Source organism: Photinus pyralis, unplaced genomic scaffold (assembly GCF_008802855.1).
Source record: "Photinus pyralis isolate 1611_PpyrPB1 unplaced genomic scaffold, Ppyr1.3 Ppyr1.4_LG1, whole genome shotgun sequence".
In the NCBI taxonomy this organism is placed as follows: Eukaryota; Metazoa; Arthropoda; class Insecta; order Coleoptera; family Lampyridae; genus Photinus; species Photinus pyralis.
In genome coordinates, this window is record NW_022170249.1 from 49,663,571 (window position 1) to 49,684,107 (window position 20,537).

Below are 20,537 nucleotides of genomic sequence, written 5' to 3' on the forward strand. Positions count from 1 at the left end.
CTCCAACGCCAGAAACAAATTCAAATTGCCGCACATGTTTGAAAATTTGTTAACTAGCAGCTCCACGAGCTCTCGGACCTCGTGCGTCGAAATTTGCACTGAGTGCGTAATTGTTGCATCACATTTGCCAATGGAACACAGAAAATTGCCCTAAAATTACCAATAGAACGTAAAAATTGCACTCGTGCAGCACGAGTTTTGCCAATCGAAAACGCTATAAGACTAAGAGAGAGTTTCTTTAAGTGCATTGCCCTGAACATGAATTTTCTTCTGACGAATGACTTTTGGAATTAGGTATTATTGAATTTTCCAATAGATTTGTCCTATTTTTTTGTTTTTAGGAAGATAAATAGTAGAAACGGCACCACTGTAGACCGTGGCTCATAACAACCGCGATGGCCGTCGTGAAGTGAGTGGTATGGTAACTACATCCAAACATTTTTTGATTTGAAAAAGGTAAATTTCCTTTTAATTTTACTATATTTTCCATCTTTTTGTGTGAAACCTGGTCCATTAATGTCCACAGATTACCCGGCTTATGTACAATCACCATGTTTTTATTCGAGTCTAATTTTAAGGTTATCCAATGGCCACAATAAAGTCGCTAGTAGTACCCCCATTGTACTCGAAAATTCTTTCAAATTTCCCTTCAAACTTCTCTTTTTGTTTTGCTTATGGTTCCGGTGTTAAGAAGCAAACCGATAATGTGGGCCCCACGCCAAATTCGAACGTAATCGACTTGGTGTTCTGTGTGGATAACGCGTACGAATGGCACGAGAGAAATTTACAGCTTAACAAATGGCATTACAGTGGTTTGAAGTATCTCGGACACCACAACATCACGAAATTTCAGCGAGGCTATGGCGCCAAAGTTTATTTCAACACGCTAATCCCATTGGAAGAGGTTACAATTAAGTACGGAGTTGTCTCGAGGCAGGACTTAATCACCGATCTACTGGAGTGGTCCGATTTGTATTTAGCCGGTCGCTTGCATAAACCTGTCGAAATTGTAATTCATCCCACCTCATCCGAGCTGCAGACGGCGATTCAATTGAATTTGCAGTCGGCGGTGCATGCCTCGCTACTGATCTTGCCCGAAACCTTTACGGAGTATCAATTCTATCATACTGTCGCGAATTTAAGTTACGCCGGCGATTTTCGAATGATATTCGGAGAAAATAAGCAGAAGGTCGACAACATCGTTCGACCACAACTGCTCAAATTTAGAGATCTCTACAAACCGTTTCTGAAGAACTTGCACGATTACGTAGATTTTCCCGTGGATACTGTGAGCGAAACGGAGACCGTCAAGTGTCTCCAGGATGTTGGTCCCTTAAGTCGACTTCACCACTTAAACCAGTTACCGAGGTGGCCGCAGAAGGCGCTGACTAAATTTTGGAATCGAGGCACCGTGAGGCAGGATACAGAAGATGTTCTACGTGCGATCGCTTACGATCCCGACTGTAATCTAATCGTAAATAAGTGCGTTAACGGAATCGTTTGGCAGTCTTCTATCAGTCAAAGTTTGAAGAGTGCTCTAACTGCGGGTGTTGTTAAAAGTTTGCGATATAGCGCTAAGAAAATTACAAAAATGTTAAGATAATTTGTAAATTTCATTGCTAGTGTAATAATAAATCTATTTCCATGTTATTAACGCAAATTGAAACAAAAATACCACAATAAAATGTACAAATTTTGTCATCATTACTTAGTTAAAAACAAAAGAGAAATGACGAATTTTGTGGTACTTGTACTAATTGCCAAAGCAGCTGAAGGTTTACAAGTTATGATTGGCCTAATGGGCCTCTGTCTTAATATTTTTAATAGGACATCTTTATTTGCGACCAGTTCCAGCTCATATTTTTTTTCCCACAGGCGCGAGATGTCGGATTACATCGGACCAGTCTTACCTCCCCATTTGTTGAACAAGGAATCGGACACTTCTGATTCGACTGCCGAACCTAAACCAGCAGATGACGTCTACGGTCCGTCACTACCACCTCACTTACAAAAGGCCGCCGTCGATAATTCAGATGAGGACGAAGACACCTACGGTCCTTTACCCGAAGGCACTGCCGGAACACACGCGCACCAGGCGTTAGAGGAACGGGCGTACGAGCTAAAATTGGGCTACCTCGACCCGAAAGAGGAAACCAAAGTTAGAGAGGAATGGATGCTGGAATTACCCGTGGCGGGCGCGTCGAAATTGGGACTGGGGCCGCGACAGTTCAGGAAAAATGCCGGACCTGACTTGTCCGATAGGTATGTCGCCTGTTTGAGATGACTTTAATTTGCGTGCGTATTGCAGGTCTTCGTGGACGGATACACCTCGGAGCAAGAAATTGAAGAAAGGGGAGGAGGTCGTCGATTTGAAGAAGGAGGCGATGCTGAAGGATAGCCAAGAATATGATGCGAAGCAGGCCAGTATGGTTAAGAAGCATCGTAGTAAAAATAAAAGGGATAAAAGCTTGTTGCAAATACATCAGGATAACTTGAAGGAAAAGAAAAAGGTAGGTATATGGTGTCCTTCTACACAGTCGATTTTTGGTAAAAAAGGAAGGTTGTGCACTGCTTTTTTTTGGCGCAAAAAAAAATTGTCTCAGAACGACCCGAAAAAAATTTTTCTTATAGACTATGGCCTGTAGAATCCATAATTTCAAACAGTTCCAAGATTGGGCTACTAGTTCAAAAGTTACGGTCCTTTGAATTTTATTTCGAAATTGGTTTCTACACCTTTTTCAAGTGAATTTAGAAACCATCACATGTAATTCAGATTAGTCAAGTTAATTTCAGAAAACGTAAATTGTAATTCAGATTTCAGAAAGTGTTAAATGTGATTCAGATTAGTAAACTAAATTTCAGAAACCATCAAATGTAATTTAGATTAGTTAATTTAATTTCAGAAAGCGTAAATTGTAATTTAGATTGGTCAATTGGATTTCAGAAAATGTTAATTGTAATTCAGAAACCATCACATGTAATTCAGAACAGTAATTTCAATTTCGGAGAGTGTATAAAATGTAATTCAGAAACTAAAGAGTGTAATTCAGATCAGTAACTTAAGGTAGTGTCACAATTGTACACTATTGTGGCGCAACTTTTCAATATTGGACAAAAAATGGCTTGAAAATTCTGCAAGGGTTCAGCACATTTTGCATGTAACGGGTGCCTGCATGGTTGCAATCGAATTACTGCATTTCTTGTCATAGCAGTTTGACAAATAATTCATAATATTGTTGAATATTTACACTAACTCACACTTTTTTTATTTAATAATTAACGCTTGGAAACATACCTTGACGACAATAACAAAATCGCATCCAGAGGTATTTTGATAATTTAATTTTTAAAGAAAAATAACGAATTCTGAATTACAATAAATTGATAAATTCTCAATTACAAATGACGGACTCTAAAAAAACAATTTACACTATCTGAAATACAAGTTCCTAATCTGAATTACAATTTACGCTTTCTGAAATTAAAATGACTAACCTGAATTACATGTGATGATTTCTCAAATTCAATTTACTATTCTGAATTACACTTAACACTTTCTGAAATTCAATTGATTAATCTGAATTACAATTAATGTCTTCTGAAACGGTTTCTGAATTACACTTGAAAAAGGTGTAGTAGCGACACTGCCGTAGGGTCGGAGAGACTCTTCAAGTACTTTCCAATTTTTAAATAAAAAATGGGATTGTTCCATGTAAAAAGTCGAAAGGGTGATACGGCACGCCACTGGTAACCAGAAATATTTAAAAACACGACAACGGCAATGGTGTACAATTTTGCTCCTACATTTTTTTTATATCGTCTTAGATTCTACACCCTGTATACTTGCTCGCGCATTCCTTTCGCAAGTTTCTATTTACTGGAGAGGCTATTGCTTTTAAATGTTGATCAAACATGCATTCTACAGGGTGTTTTTTTGGGAGCTTTAGTTAAACGTTTCTGGGAAAGTAAAATAGGTAGGTTTTTGAAAATTGGTACTTAGGAGTTACTCTGCCGATGTAAAATATTTTCAAAATGGCCGCACTGCCGGAAACACCGAAAGTAGTTAGTAACTTCGTTATTTTAAATGGCAACCCCTATTTTTTATTGCATTTTTCCACGCGAAATTTCTATACACTTTAATATTTTGTGCGTATTGTCCTGTAATTGGATGTTATATTTGTTGGGCAATTAAATGTTATTATTATTATTTGCGGAAGTGGCGCCATCTTGAAAATATTTTAGTTCAATTCATCAAGTGCCAAAACCCTTCAGAGACTTATCATTTTAGTTTCATTTTCAAAGGTTCTCCATATCTTTCTAACTGACACTCGTCAAGAATGACCCTGTATACAGGGTGATTTTTTGGGAGTTTTATTTAAAACATTTCTAAGAAAGTAAAATAGGTAGCTTTCTAAACATTTGTACTTAGGAGTTACTCTGAAGGCCGAATCGATGTAAAATATTTTCAAAATGGCCGCACTTCCGGAAATACCGGAAGTAGCTAGTAACTTCGTTATTTTAAATGGCAACCTCTATTTTTTATTGCATTTTTGGATTCTACGTCCAATTTCAGTTCTTTTGATACCTACATGTCGATATCTACCATTTATGGTTTTTAAGTTATTTTGACTTTAAGAAAAAAAATGGCGGATTCAGATGGTACTTTGATAATTGTTTACTTGAAAACAGTTGTAGTCATAGCAACCTATTTTTATCAGTTTATAGAGAATGAATAGGACCTTCTTTTAGTGTACTTAAAAAAATCGCACCTATGGAGATAGAAATTTAATAAACTGCAAAGACTGAAAACTCTGATTTATTCCCATTTCATTGAATTGATACCATTTTATTTCGCATTTTCTTTTTAGTAGTTGGCCATGAATTTATAACAATCGAATTTTAAACAAATCAAGGAAAGGATTATTTAATATCATTGATTCTAGTCAAAAGAATTCATGAATCAAAAAGACAACAATGTGATCAGCTATAATTGGAAAACACAAACTTATATGAAAATAGGATCAAATTATTTTAAAACCCTTTCTTCTTCGACACATTCTCAAAATGAGAGCCTTCGTGTTGCACAGAACTCAATTCATTTTCTTAAATATTCTCTTGTAGAGCTTTGTATCACTTGTGATTCAACGGTTTGGGGGTACAAAATTTCCAAAATTCATACAATTTCGTTCCGGTGTTCGAATAAATGTACGGCAAGCACATGCCGCGATTCTGTCCATTTCACCATAAATAACAATTAAATTCCAAAATAGGTGAAACCACTGCTAGTCATTTTTCGATTTTTGAAAAACTTATGTTACCTATAACAAGTGACGGATTAGTGTCACTAGACTTGTTTAAAATTCGATTGTTATAAAATCATGGCCGACTTTTAAAAATAAAATCCGAAAACAATAGTGTCAATTCAATAAAATGGGAATAAGTCAGAAACTGTTAAAGATAGCTATAGAAACATTCAAAATATGCCCATTTCGATACTTTATCTCATGCAATAGTAAGCAAATGGTCATTCCATTAAAAAAAACTGAGTTTTTAGTTTTTGAAGTTTCATAAATTTGGATCTCCATAGGGGCGGTGGTACGCAACTTAACTTTTTTTAAAGTACACTAAAAGAAAGCCATATTCATTCTCTATGCACTGATAAAAATGGGTTGCCATGACTACAACCGTTTTCAAGTAACCAATTATCAAAGTACCATCTGCATCCGCTTTTTTTTTCTTAAAGTCAAAATAACTTAAAAACCATAAATGGTAGATATCAACATGTGGGTATCAAAAGAACTGAAATTTCACGTAGAAAAATGCAATAGAAAATAGGGGTTGCCATTTAAAATAACGAAGTTACTAGCTACTTCCGGATGTGCGGCCATTTAGAAAATATTTTACATCGATTCGGCCTTCAGAGTAACTCCTAAATACAAATTTTTAAAAACCTACCTATTTTACTTTCCCAGAAACGTTTAACTAAAGCTCCCAAAAAATCACCCTGTATACAGGGTCATTCTTGACGAGCGTCAGACAAATATGGAGAACCTTTGAAAATGAAACTAAAATGGTAAGTCCGTGAAGGGTTTTGGCACGTGATGAATTGAACTAAAATATTTTCAAGATGGCGCCACTTCCGCAAATACCGGAAGTAGCCATCAACTTTGTTATTTTAAATAGGGACGCCTTATTTTTTCTATATTTACGGATTCTACGTCGAATTTGGAGTACAACGATACCCTCAGTTGACCCTTTGCTCCAAGGACTTCGTCGATATTCACGTTTTTGTCAAAAATTGAATTTGCAGGGGTAATTTTAAAAATTTATATATTATATATTTAACAGTAGGAGATATTGCAAAACAGTTTTCACTGCTTTATTAAGGAAAGATCGAATTTTCTTATGGTATGCGTAACCGTCGAAAAAAGTGAGTCACTTTTTGAAAGCTCTAAACTTTTAAATTTCCGTAACTCCATTTTTTGAAATGGCACCCTCCATTTTTTCTTCACTTTTTCGGAGACCTTTAATTTGATACAAAATGTCAAAGGCTGCTTCAAACGGTTTCCGAGATATTCCGTGTTTTAGTTACTTATTGTAGCAAATTGATAAAAAAATTAAGTCGCTTCATGTTATTCTTTTGTTTTTATTATGATAACATGACATGCAAGCACTGTCACAGCGATGTCGATTGAAAGTCATATGTGACAAACAGAAAAGCGTTAGAGCTCTCCTCATAGATTTCCCTTCTCCCTCACCTACAGTATCCGCTATTAGCATTCGCACGCGCAGTCCATTTATACAGGGTGTTTATTAAACATGCGGCAAAAATGTAAAGGGCCATGCCTTGGACTATTCTAAGGATATTTTGTCCTTCGATGATTTTTGATAGGGCGCTTTGTTTCGAATGTACGGGGCGAAAAAGAATTTGGACCATCCAATTTAGGTAACTTTAACCGTTGAAATTGATTCATTTGTCTATTTGACTTAATTAATAATTTGACTTAAACCCCCTGGATTATTTCCTATGGGGCCACCTACAGTCATTAGTTTATACTACTCCAGTGGAACATGTGGAAGATTTGAGAAAAAAAAAGCGCCCTATCAAAAATATCCTTAGAATAGTCCAAGGAATAGCCCCTTAAATTTTTTCCGCATGTTTAATAAACGCCCTGTATATATGTCGATGGTTCTACGGGATGCTGTCCAGTACTATTTGAGTTGCGCATGCTATATTTTTACTAAAATTCGAGTTACTCTCTCACCTGATACCAAATTTCCAAGGTAGGTAGGTACTGGATGTTGCAGATTTTTGTTTTGAACCCTGGACTGAGAATTTTGAGGGCATAAGATCACCAGAATGGCCCTGAGGTCTAAATATTATTTACTTTCTGATTGTCAAAATTTTGTTATTTACTATTTCTATTCAAAATCTCCTGAATTTAATTGCACATAGTTTTCACCCCACTTCTCTGTTTTCACTGGATCCTTACTGCCTATAAGCGAAATCAAGCGTTATAACAAAATGATACATCATAGACTAGCTGCATCGAATTGTGGCCACTCTCTCTACCCTTGGAAAAATAGGGTGCTGTCATTTGTTTTTTGGATGTTTAATGAAAATAGTCCCAGATACCGCTTTCTGTTTTTCAACTGTTTTATTATTCTTGCATATAAACAAAACACTATCTTATTTAAATACATTCCTATACATTAATACTGTTTTATTAAATGAGAAATTCGATCAATGTTCCTACAATTACATTAACTTGTTTTTAGAAAGACACCGAGGATGGACCAACCCGTAGGCCGTTTAACAGGGACATCGATTTGAAAGTGAACCAATTCGACGACGCCCAAAAGAAGTCCATCATCAAAAAAGCGATGCATCTAGACGACAGGTTTTCTAGCGGACAATCAAAATTTTTATAATGTCAACCGTGTGCGTATCCTACACTGTTATCATTCGACATTCGGCCACGATGACGGTCGAGATTGAAACAAACTTAATTTTAAACTTAAGGGGTGAGTAGTACAAGTTTGTGTCGCCCGAAATAAAATTATGAACAAAGCGAGTAATCGTTTAAATGCTAACAACCGATTGGTCGATACCCGTAGCAGCAGAAACGAACCGTCATTAAGCCGGTAAAGGTCCACGGTTCAAATTGGTAGGAACGGGCGTGTAGAAAGACCTAAATGTTTGCGTTAAAATTAAGAATGGTTTTGGTTTCTTACCCTCCGATTGTCGTACTCCCCTAAAATTGCGCAAAGAACATTAGGAACTGTGTTTTCTGATTCGCGGAGTAATTTGTTACATATTTTCGCACAGTTTGGTAGACTATCCTCGTTATGTCTGTTCTCTATTATTTTCATCAGAATTGGGATATCGTAAGGCTTCGGTGTTTTGGTACTAAAAATGCCACATTCGCACTCGTCGGTAACTTCCATTTCTTCTTGCCGTAACGGTTGATTCGGGTGTAATACGCTGTGTAAAAAAGGTCAAATCAGTAGGGTTGCTCCCCAATATTTGATTACTCACTAAACTGTGTATGCCACAATTAAAATTACTACAATTTTATGCATTATAAATTACAGTTTATTAAACTAACACTCGGGTAAACGGAAGAAGAGTGCCCGTGTGCAAATTGTATTTTGTACTACAGCCTACCAAGAGAGTTTTGTGTAATTCTGTTACATTATCTGCGAAAAATGAATTATATCACCTTAATTATCAACACCTATCGCATGAAGAATGTTTATAATAACTGCAGTGATCGGTGATTCATTCGTATATTTTTTAATCATTAACATTAAATCGAATATGCAACTTATGTAAACATGATAAGTACTAAATTTTGGCATGAAAGAAATATGTGTTAAAATTACATTCTGCCCACAAAAGAACGACATAGACATAAAATATACCGGGGTAGGTTTTTTGTTTGTAATCATTGGCGAAATTATAAAAACAGTTGCTCATCGGGCTATTTTTCTTTAATGTATATGTATACTCATTTCATTTTAAGAAGGTAGCGGTAGAAAGCATAGGGACAGTTTGACCTTCACTGTGATTGGTTAAAACACGAGTCGGTATTACCCTGAAAACTAAAACGAGTGACGAATTCTGTCTGTTAGAAGTTTCAATTACGAACTAAACTGTCGAATTGTCATTAGCTGTCAATTTCAAAGATCCAAGCGTGATATCGTTTGATTTATATTTATATTTTTCAAATTTTGTGCCGTTTTTTTATTTTTCCTGTGTGTGTCTATCTTCAAACACAGCGCCATCTACTACCTTCTTATAATGAATGCAGTTTAATACTGTTCCTTACTATGTTTAAAGAATAAGATTTTAATACTGGCGTCTATTTTATTCGTCGGGAAACAACTTAGAATTTTTGGTGTACGCCCCTCTGAATTAATTTGAATTAACGTGAATTAATATGAATTAGCCTGAATAAATTTGAATTAACGTGGATTAATTACAATTAATTTGAATTAACGTGAATTAATTTGAATGTTTGGTGTTAACACCAAAAATGGTACTTGTTCCCCTTAAGAAAAGTTTCATCAATTCATCAATTCCTGACAAAATTGCCCTTGTAAATCCCCAGAAAATTCGCTTCAGAAAATTTGGTTCCGCTTAAAAATTCACCCTTGGAATATTTCATCCCTAAAGGCTTGTTCCCAGAAAAGTTTCTCACTGGAGATATTCCCTATAAAAAAATCCACATCCTGAAAAATCACTACTGTGTTTGATCTTCAATGACTTGTTCCCGGAAAATTTCTTCTGGGAAAATTCCCCATGGAAAAATTCGCTTCCGGAAAATGTAAGCTTGAAAAAGTCGCCCTGGGGATATGCGCATCAGAAAATTTTTTCCTGGAATAATTGTATAACAAACTTTTGTCCTGGAAATTTGGCCTCGAAAAAATCGCCTTTGGAATATTTGACATATGTCTCGCCCTGGGAAAATTCCCTATGGAAAAATTCTTGTCCTAAACACGAAAAAATCGTTCTTGGAAAACTTTTCCCTGGAATGCTTGCGTGAAAAATTTGTCACCAGAAAATTTAGTCTCGAAAAAATCTCCGTTGGAATATTTGACCCACAAACACGTTCGTCCTGATAAAATTTGCCCTGGAAAATTCGTTTCTCGAAAATACGCCGATTCCTGTAAAAAAATCGCCCTTAGAAATCTCCTGAAAATTCGCTAGGAAAAATCGCTCTCATAAAAAAAGGCTGGTAAAAATCTACCTTCGCTAGAATACTTTGGTGAATAATTCGTTTCCAAAAAATTTGATGCGCTCTAAAAATCGCCCCTGGAATCTTTGACGCCTAAAGACTTGTCCTCCGAAAAAACTATGAAGCTATGAAAAAATTGCCTTTTTAAAATGCTTCCCTGTAAGATTCAACCCGTAAATTCATACAGGGAATATTCGCCTCTACGAATTTTCCTCCCGTAATATTTGCGTGAAAATTTAACCCCCGACAATTTTCGGGAGGGTTCTTCCGGGAAAACTTCTTTCCTAAAAAATTCGCCTATCGAATAAAGTCTCCCAAAAACTCCAAGGAAACTTGTTCTGGGAAAATTCGTTACGGAAAAATTCGCTTCCGAAAACTCCCTATGGAAACTGTAAGCCAAAAAAAAATTGCCCTTGAAGCATTCGTCCAGAAAAGCATCTACAGAAAATGTTGAAAAAATTATCTTTCGAATATTTGGTCCCAAAAAAATCGTCCAGGGAAATCTGTCTTGAAAAATTTGCGTTGGAAGTTTATGTCCTGAAATACTCGCGTAAAAAACTCGCCCCGGAAACTTGCGTGGAAAACTTCCGCTCCAGAAACGTAAAAAAATCGCCCTTGAAATGGAAAAATTTTCGGCCCCAGAAAAAATCCGCCGTTGGAATATTTTACTCGCAAACTCTAGTCCTGGTAAAAATTTGCCTTGGAAAAATTCAAGGTGGAAACAACTTTGAATGTTTGGTGTACACCCCTATGAATTAATTTGAATTAACGTAAATTAATTTGAATTAACGTGAATTAAATTGAAATAACGTGAATAAATTTGAATTAACGTAAATAAGGTTGAATTATCGTGAATTAATTTGAATTTACGTGAATTATTTTGAATTAACGATTTGAATTTGAATTTTTGGTGTACACCAAAAATGGTACTTCTTTCCCCCTAGGATGTAATGGAGTGGAGTGACATTTCATATAATTATGATCGAACTTCACTTAAGGTAAGTTCGCTTTATCACTAACTATACAGGGAATTTTTCTTAAACGCATACAGATGGACTGTGACTTAAAAAAACGGATCAAATGCATGGAATAGATGGCTATGATAGGCAACCAACCTTACACGAATTTGTTTTTAATAATAATCGGCGTGTGCTATGGAAACAGTAACTTGATTATTTAGTGCCAAATTAGGGTTAGCTATTAGTCTCTTTATTTTTATTATTAGCAGCAACTTGTAATTTTTTTACACGAAGATGTATAACAAAGACGATATGGTTGAAATATTAACATAGTAGGAGTATGGTAACAGTGTAAGAACTGTAAAAATGGGTACAGTTTGTCGCGTGTAATGTTGTTTGCCTACAGTCATTTGTTCTATGCCGTAATACTAGTTCCATGCGTTTGATCCATTTTTTTCAAGTATACATAGCCGATATATATACATTTAAGAAAAATTCCCTGTATATCAGTGCCCAATCACTTAGATTATACACTCTGTAGTTGTTTAAAGATACGGTACAGTTCAACTCAAGTAAACTGGCTTGTCTTGGTCTTGATAGGGTATGCTTGTTAATCCTCAACATGGCGCTAGTTGCACTCTTCCTGTTGACTTCATTGGAGTACAACCTTAGCAATGTTTAACTGACTGACCTGTTTCTGGTAAACAGAACTGAATCGAATGACCTTGAAACTTGGCGCATGCGCGGTACTCAAGGTCAAAGTGAGTTCATATCGGCGTTACTTACCTACTTAGTGGTCCAAGTCCATCCCACGGTTTTGAGAATGTTTGTGGGTGAAACCCCGTGCCTATAGGCTGCAGAATTGGATGCATAACGGAACAAATGGCACAGTCCGGGGCTTGTTTCTTGCGAAAACCTCAAATATAAATGTGCGGCCATCAGAGTAAGTGTGCTTGACAGCGCAGGTTGGTGATCAAAAATAGAAGGCACTTTGTTGGAGGAAAAACCCGTGCCGTTATGGTTAACTCTTGGAACAATGGATACCTAGGTTCCTGGCCGAAAAGGTACGACTAAAATATCCTCTGCCCAATCTTGCATAAGTTTTTGTAGAACTTGTAAAATAAGAGAAAATGGTGGAAACTCGCAAAAATATCGTTGGTCCACCTTACGGTTTCAAAGGGTAAAAATTATTAGCTCGTTTGAAATTCTGAACTAAAACTGTAAGTAATAATAATAATATTTATTGGTGGTGTTTATACAGTAAATATTTCCACACGTCACAGTAAGGAAGTACAATTGCCACTTTATTATTCGGAGCCATCAAACTTGTAGTTCAAATACTCATCAATACTATAGAATGCTTTGGCACCAAGGAATTCTTTGCCGTCGGCTAGCCCAAATCTTTGTAAAAGTTTACCGTTTTGGTGGTGTTTACCTACTGCAGAGTTTTCTGTTTTACTCTCTTAGATTAGCTACAAAATTTTCTACTCTTTTTTTCTTTCTTTCTTACTCTTTCTTTCCACTCGCCAGTAAAAAGAAAACACTAAATGGCCATATAACTATATTGAAACATTAGAACATTTTTCCTAGCTTAAACGGTCAGAAATTGACAGTTCTCATTGGCATCTTCTATGTGCTCTTTTTCGGAGAATCTGAATCTGTTACCGGTATTTCCATAACATGTTAGATGTAAAAGCTACGAGGTCGCCATCATAGCCATGTTGATTCAGCAAGATCTAGTTACATGTGAATGTGAAAAATGAATGTAGAATTTTTGATTTTGACAGTTTTCTTGTAAAGTTATGTAAAAGTATAGAGTGGGACACGTCATTATTTTTCTTGTCTTCTATCTCATGCTATAAAAATCCAATATGGCGTCCATGAGAAATCAGAACCTGTACCTGTAATTCTGATAACAGATTCAGATTCTTCTGAAAAAGTGCCCATAGAAAATGCTAACGGAAACCGTTAAATTCTGACCGTAGGGGAAAAAGAGAACGAAATTTTTGAGTTACACCAAATTTAACCTACACTGTATCGCTCACCATTACAGAGATGCCATGGTGAACCACCCTGTACATACATAAACACCTTAAAGATTTTTTATTTCACATTTTTTACCAGTTTTACCCTACAAGAAAATGAACCTTTGAATTTGGCAAATTATTGTATTGAAATTGTGGGAAAAAATTCCTTAATACAAAATTTAATTCTAAATCCCAACCAATTTACAGATTTATATTAATATCAGAAATTTGATTCCTTTAAGACTAATCAATCAATGATTTTGTACAAATTCACTTTGAAAACTTAAAAAAAAAATAGAATTAACTTTGGACTACAAGTCTTCTCGTTCAAGGAATGGATTAAAGCCCTTGGCGCCTAGGTACAACTGGATGGTTACAATAGAGACGTTATTAGAGGTTTTCTTTCAGGAAAATGCATTTGGAAACCCATCGTTATTAAATTCTTCTCAGATGTATATTAAAACGACAGTTGTTGATACTGTTCCCGAACTGCCCTTGTTATTCAAAAAATATAATTCGAGCGCTCAACTAAACTCGATCTTTGCACCGAAAATTTTAATTCCCTTTTTCGATTTTTGATCTCTCCTCCATGGTTGAGAGACTTCATCTGTTAATTTTTTAGAAACTCAATCATGCCCTCTTTAATTAATGAGTTGCTCCCACACCCACAAACGAATCACCTTACAAAATGGCGATGTCTAATTGTTTATTGGTTAGTGTCTTTTGACTATCAACCCTAAACTCTTCATCTCCTTCTATTAAAGAAACCAAAAATTCTGCACATAAAATACCTATGTAATTGTCACTAATTAATAATTTACAAAGTAAATGCAAGTGCAAATCCGCTGAAAATATCACAGTTCAGGCTGCTGTTTATTTTCTAGAACGTCTTTAATTTAGTCCTGGCTTTAAGGAACTTGACAAAGACTTCATGAATATGGAAAATGATACAATGGATACGCGTTCTGCAGTTGAGCTAAGTGAAATTCGTTGCTTTAGTCTATGAGTGTACCTACATGTCGACAGAGGGCTCTGGGTGCTATGACATTGAGGAAGCACGTTTCTTCACCCCCTAGCGGTGCGCATATGTAACTAAAAATAATTTCTCATATTCTCTTGTCTACGAGCATATAATAAAATTACTCTCTGCGCTATATTTGCCTTATTAATTTATTAAATGCAAATTTTGTAGCGCTGAGTACCCGCACTGACCGGTAACTCATAAATTTAATATGTTTGGCAGTAATAAGACTACTATCACTACAATTGTTGATAGTTTATTGTACTACATCATAAATTTTACATTAAGAAAATAAACTTATACAGAATCGTTCACTACGTTCACTCCAAAGTCGTCACATAATATTAAAAATTAATTCAGGGAGTAAAGGAGGTTGTCGATAAGATTTCTTGGATCTCATTCGGTTATTTTTTTTCGCCCGCAGCACAGATCGGTACTTCTTAACCCTGTGAACCGCCAGCTTTCCCAATCGCAAGTACGGCTATGCAAGAAAACCTAAAAATCGTCAATTAAATGTACTCGGTGGTTCAAATTGGACACTAACTTTAGGAGATAGTGAAAAATGGACCTAGGTAAAAAAGGTTTTGCCAAAATCTTTAATAATAAAAAAAGTCATAGCTGATCTGTTTGTGCCTGTGATTTTCTCTTTAAAATTGAGCTCCAGATACCCAGGTCCATTTTTCCCCTTAAAATAGAGGGTGGTTCTATGAGAAGGTGTCCAATTTGGACCATCCTGTACGTACATGGGTGCAAACATTACTTACTTCGAGTTTGTCGCAGTTGCTCAGAAAATTGCATAGAAAGTGAGGTGCTTGACGGTGTATTTTTAGCGCGATAGTATTACACAGCTTAGCGCAAAACTTGGCGCCTTTTTCGTTACAATAACCGATCGCTATGAGCTTTTGGCTTACGATCGTCTTATCCTCCGATTGGGGGGTCGCGGTGCGGAACAGCGAACATTCGCATTGCACGTTGTCCTCAGGGGTTTCAGTGGCGAGTGTTTTTTTAAATTCGTTGGTACTGAGAAACTCATACAAATCGTTGACCGCAACGCTGCAAAGATAAATGTGGTCATTAGTTTCGAAGATAAAGTCGGTTTGTACTTACAAAACTGCGGAACCAATAATTAGAGCCAGTGTAATGCTATACATGGTTGTCTGGTGTAGTGATTAAATGGGAATGGGTTACCAGTGGGCGGGTTTTGTCCCAAGAAGTACCATTATTGGTGCCGCGTGCAGTTTGTTCGTATAGGTATAGCAGAGACAGACGTTTAATATGCACAATTTATCTTTTACGTTTTATCTAACTGAAGAATGTAGACATCGATGTTTATGATAATTGTGACTCAATGCACTGCATTTATAAACTTTTCAAAGTGGCCCTTTGTGTGATTCTGGGTTTGATTTATTATTCTTAAGATAAAAATCGGATAATGAACTCACAACTTTGTTTCATTTGCCTGACAAAAATGGGCCATTTAGATTGCGGATAGGGAACAACAACATGATTTTTGTGTTGGGAGAACTGCACAATTCATTGAATAAACACACTATATAGCCTTATGTTTGTGTGCTGAATCTATCTATCTTTATCTCTTTAATTTTAAGACCAGTCTCAATCAGTTGTTGTCCTTTTTTTACAACATACCTTGTACCGGGTGACCAAATAGAACTGTTCCTCGGCCATGTCTCGGAAACCGTTCGTCGTATGACTTAGGGGTAAAGAAAATTATCGGGTAAATCGGTCATGAAGAATCGTTCTAAAAATGACCAACAGAGGGCGTAACTGCCATCTTAAATTTTAAAATTGCATTTTCCTTAAATTTTTTTCACATTTTCACATTTTTAAAGAGAACCAGTTTAAACTTAACAGGGCTTATTATGTGTTACGAAACTTGAAATCATGTCTTGACATAAATTCATTAGTTACTGTGTATTACGCGCTCGCATATCCTCATTTAGCATACAACGTTGTTACCTGGGGGGCAGCTGTAGACAAAAACAGAGTCTTTATCCTACAAAAAAGGATAATGCGATTAATTTTTAATGTAAAACCGACAATTTCTCTTAGGAATGTTTTCATCAATAGGAAAATTTTATCACTTCCCAGCATTTACATCTATCAGCTTTGCATCTTCGTGAAAATGAATAGTCATATTTTTCATCCATTAAATGCTAAGCATGACTATCATACACGCAACAATGAGGTACTTACCATACCCTACCATTCCACAGCGAAGTATGAAAGGGGTCCATATTACAATGGAGTTAAAATGTACAATGCATTCCCTTTATATATTAAAAACATCACAAACATTAAGAAGTATCGAACGAGCCTAAAAAAATACTTAGTCGAACGTTGTTTTTATTCAATGAGTGATTTTTAATTGTAACATGTACTTTAGCGTTGTTTACACTGTTCCTATTTGACTTTTTAATATTTTAAATGTCCATAATTGTTTGAATGTATGACGATGTCTATGTCAAGGTACTTGATCACAGACAATAAAGTTATTATTATTATTATTATTATTATCTATCATTTTCGTAAAATCAAATACTCAGTTATTTCAAAAACAAAGATGGTGTGGGGCGTTCAATTGTTTTTGCAATAACCAGCTTTAACTTCTTAACCGCTTGACCGATTGTAAAAAATTTGGTATCGTTGAAAAGAGCATTCCTTGCGAGAATCAACCAAAATATAGTTAATTTAGTTGAATCCTTCTCCACCAGGGGGCAAGTTTTGACACTATGAATTCCAAATTCCTAAAAAAATCAAATGGAATGATATGACTTTTTCCTTATGTAAAAGTAGCGAAATAACACCCAAAAAGGCCAGTGAAAACCGTTTTTCAAAATCTCGTTCCTAACCTCAAATATTGGGAAAATGAGATTAATGATTTAATTAATTAAAATTCTTAAATTGTACCTTACACTTTTAGGTGGGCCTTGGAAAATTAAACCAATGAAACACGATTCATTATAAAATAATAACAGCCGTAATTTGTAAATTATTCTGAAGTGTTTACATTCAGAAAGTGCATTTTTTTGAATTTGTAATCTATTCTAAAATGCCCCACACCATCTTTGTTTTTGTTTTTACGAAAATGATAAACATGTTCTCTTTAAAAATGTGAAAAAAAATTTTTCAGTTTATTATGCCAAATTTAAAGAAACAGTTACGCCCTCTGGTGGTCATTTTTAGAACTTGAAAATATTTTCCACTGATTCTTCATGACCGATTTACTCAATAATTTTTTTTACCCCTAAGTCATACGACGAGCGCTTCCTGAGATATGGCCGAGGAACAGTCTTATTGGGTCACCTGGTACACAATAAAAGAGATAATGATAGTTACACTCTATATTTTAATATTTTTTTAAATCGTGTACATTTTCATTGCCCGGTCGTCATCAACATTTATGATTCATCTAGTTACAAAAATAAGCACACTACAACTACTAATACATACTACATTTATGAAGCTAAACTTTTAATTTTCGTGTACGCATTCGACTACTTCGGATTTCTTACAGCACAGATTGCCACGGTTCAGCCCGGTGTATTGCCACTCGGAACCACAAATGCGGCTGTGCAGAAAAACCTAAGGCACATCCGTTATTAGTTAGTTATCCATCTCAGATTAGTTACCTCTAAATTGTTGTAGTCTCCCAAATGACTGCAAAGGATTTTGGGCGACTTATCGTGCGCGGCAAGGGCCAAAGCTTTGCACATGTCGGTGCAGGTGGCTTTGCCTTCTTCGTTGCACTCGACCTGGAGGACGCTTTCAATCATGATTGCTGTGTGATCCGGGCACGGCTCCGAGGTGTTAAAAACGGAGCACTCGCAGTTGTTACCATCATGATATTTGGCAGTGGTACTTATTTGTTGCGGTCCACTCGATTCCTCTCCACACGCAATTCTATTGACAAGAGTTAATTATCAGTTTGAAGCACAATAGTTTAACTTACCTCACTGCAGAGCAGAAAATTACCACAAGTATAATTTTAAACATTGTAACTAGCATTGTAAGTTTTGAATTATGACTGCAGGTCAGAAGTCGGTTTGAAGGGGAAGGGTAGCATTTTTGTTTTTTATAGGTAGGTGGTCACTAAGTGGGCGGGGTTCGTGTCAAGAAGTGCCATTATTTGTACCGTGTGCAAATCAGAGTGTGAATTATTTCAGACAGACGTCCATTTGTTCCATGACACCTGCGTTATGACTCACTCTTGCATTGCAACTGATAACCGTAAGAATGTGAATATCATTTCAGACTCATTTAGCATACGGAAATTATGGTAATATAATTATTATTTAAACTAGCGCATTGTTGCATATTTGGAATCAGGGCCTCTGTTGTTTTTTTCTTCTAAGAACATTGCTGCTGCGATTCTCCCCTAGCGTCTTTCACTCTTGAGCCCCAAGTCTTGGATTTAGAGTTGAAGTCGCCAGCCAAGGTGATCCTGAAGTTACCATCTCGAACACACTTTTTTATTCCTTCCAGGTTGATCCGAAAGTGTTGGCATTTGGGGACAGATATATACTGATGAATTTCCATCCGCCTATAATAATCCAGGTAAAACCTTTTCCCGGGGATGGAAGTGTTGCAAGTATAACATGCGTTGTACACTTAGCATTTGTTCCAGTACCGTTGCCATAAATAAGCTGCCGTCTTTTGTTTTTTCCCTACAGAGAAAAACTCCAATTTGCTGTAACTCCTTTATTTTTGAAGCTAGAACAAAATCGCTTTAGCATTATTGAGGTACTTTTAACGTATAGAAGTCAATGCCGTGAGTCGTTTGTTTCTAGCCCTTTTAGTAACTGATGCGTTGCAACTCATGCTTGATTTTTTTGAAATGGAAATTATAGTTGGCCATGGTTTAAAAATAATTGCTTATCTTACAAGCTTTTCGAAAATGTATGATATGTCATACTTATTTTCAATAATAAGTTCTTTTGTTTATTAATACATGTTGTCTGAAAGTAACACTTGACAGCTGTAGTTTGGAGAAGTTGTTTGTCGAAATAGATTTGTCTGCACTCTTTGTACGAAATGCAGAAGCAAAAAAAGGCGCGGGATTTGTCATTGGTTTCTTAAGAAGGAAAATGAGGTCCCAAATTTTAGCAATAACGTTACTTGGAGTGATGAAGCACACATATCAAGTGCTGGAATTTTTAATAGACAAAATAACCTCTATTGGGCAAATGAAAACCCCCATCTACCTATATCTATACGAGCCCAAGGAAAATTTAGGGTTAATGTGTGGTGTTGCCTGAAATGACATACAATATTATATTTTTAGAGGCACACATACATCTGACAGATATCTCCAAACATTAGAGCACAATCTGCAAGATTTAGTTGATAATATTATTTAAGAAGAGAGACGAACGGTTATTTTTCAACAAGACGGTGCCCAAGCTCATAATGCGTTAATTGTTCGAAATTATTTAAAATTAAAATGATCTCGTATCTAATAATTGAATGGGGACGCAGGGACCATTGGATTTCTTTTTGTGTGTGTTTATTTAATATAATATTTATAAATGTCCTTCTACAATTGAGGAAGAATTGCGGGAAAATGTAGCAAGATCGTTTGAAGCAGTTCAACTAATATGTACAAATCCTGAATGCAACAAGATCTTTGAGAAAGAGGTGCAACATGTACATTTCCCAAAATTGAGGTCACTTTGAAAAATATTTGATTTTGTGCAATATCAGCTAGTTCACTGTTTTGTCAACTGTTTCCTTAAAATGTTGATCAAGCTTATCTTTCAAGTGTTTCATAGGCGACTACATTTTTTGTTATTTATTTTCAGGCAACATGTATTAATAAACAAAATTAATTGTAGAGAACTTAGTATTGAAAATAAGTATGACATTTGATATATTTTCGAAAAGCTCGTAAAACAAGCAATTTTCAAAAACCATGGCCAACTATGATTTCCATTAAAAAAAGCAACTTTGGGGAGTTACAGTGCCTCAGTTACTAAAAGTGCTTGAATCATATACTAAAGCGATTTTGTTCTACCTTCAAAAATAAAGGAGTTAGTTAATTCCATCGAAATTGAACCACACTGTATATTTAGCAAATATTGATGCTACTGTTACTGAGCAGCCTCTTCCCTACGCAAAGTGAGCCTAGGCTAAATTTGACTGCTTCCTATTCACACTACTGATACACAACAGATGAAACGTCCTGTTTTTGTTCACTGGCACATACTTCCCGATTGGTTGTTCTCAAATTGCAGTTGACTGGCCAAAACGCACACAAAACAGTACTTTTCTT

At 35.9% G+C, this 20,537-nt stretch overlaps 5 protein-coding genes across 5 annotated transcripts; 2 read left to right on the top strand and 3 right to left on the bottom strand.

The window, feature by feature from the left end:
* Positions 1 to 327: 327 nt before the first annotated feature.
* LOC116179338 (GPALPP motifs-containing protein 1) lies at positions 328 to 8,072 on the top strand. Its single transcript, XM_031499118.1, has 4 exons — positions 328 to 456; positions 1,876 to 2,262; positions 2,309 to 2,510; positions 7,780 to 8,072. Exons 2-4 carry the CDS (start codon positions 1,883 to 1,885, stop codon positions 7,930 to 7,932), a joined length of 735 nt encoding a protein of 244 aa, XP_031354978.1. The 5' UTR covers positions 328 to 456; positions 1,876 to 1,882; the 3' UTR covers positions 7,933 to 8,072.
* On the top strand, positions 463 to 1,650 carry LOC116179316 (phosphatidate cytidylyltransferase, mitochondrial). The gene has a single exon (XM_031499087.1). It carries the CDS (start codon positions 587 to 589, stop codon positions 1,601 to 1,603), a length of 1,017 nt encoding a protein of 338 aa, XP_031354947.1. The 5' UTR covers positions 463 to 586; the 3' UTR covers positions 1,604 to 1,650.
* Positions 8,057 to 8,697, bottom strand: LOC116179384. The gene is made up of 3 exons (XM_031499177.1): positions 8,540 to 8,697; positions 8,236 to 8,485; positions 8,057 to 8,192 (listed from the first exon to the last, which is right to left on the bottom strand). Exons 1-3 carry the CDS (start codon positions 8,581 to 8,583, stop codon positions 8,091 to 8,093), a joined length of 396 nt encoding a protein of 131 aa, XP_031355037.1. The 5' UTR covers positions 8,584 to 8,697; the 3' UTR covers positions 8,057 to 8,090.
* Positions 8,698 to 14,496: 5,799 nt separating this feature from the next.
* Positions 14,497 to 15,432, bottom strand: LOC116179365. The gene is made up of 3 exons (XM_031499153.1): positions 15,356 to 15,432; positions 15,013 to 15,301; positions 14,497 to 14,743 (listed from the first exon to the last, which is right to left on the bottom strand). Exons 1-3 carry the CDS (start codon positions 15,397 to 15,399, stop codon positions 14,645 to 14,647), a joined length of 432 nt encoding a protein of 143 aa, XP_031355013.1. The 5' UTR covers positions 15,400 to 15,432; the 3' UTR covers positions 14,497 to 14,644.
* A 2,163-nt stretch (positions 15,433 to 17,595) lies between these two features.
* On the bottom strand, positions 17,596 to 18,362 carry LOC116179356. The gene is made up of 3 exons (XM_031499142.1): positions 18,219 to 18,362; positions 17,899 to 18,169; positions 17,596 to 17,851 (listed from the first exon to the last, which is right to left on the bottom strand). Exons 1-3 carry the CDS (start codon positions 18,272 to 18,274, stop codon positions 17,741 to 17,743), a joined length of 438 nt encoding a protein of 145 aa, XP_031355002.1. The 5' UTR covers positions 18,275 to 18,362; the 3' UTR covers positions 17,596 to 17,740.
* Positions 18,363 to 20,537: the final 2,175 nt, after the last annotated feature.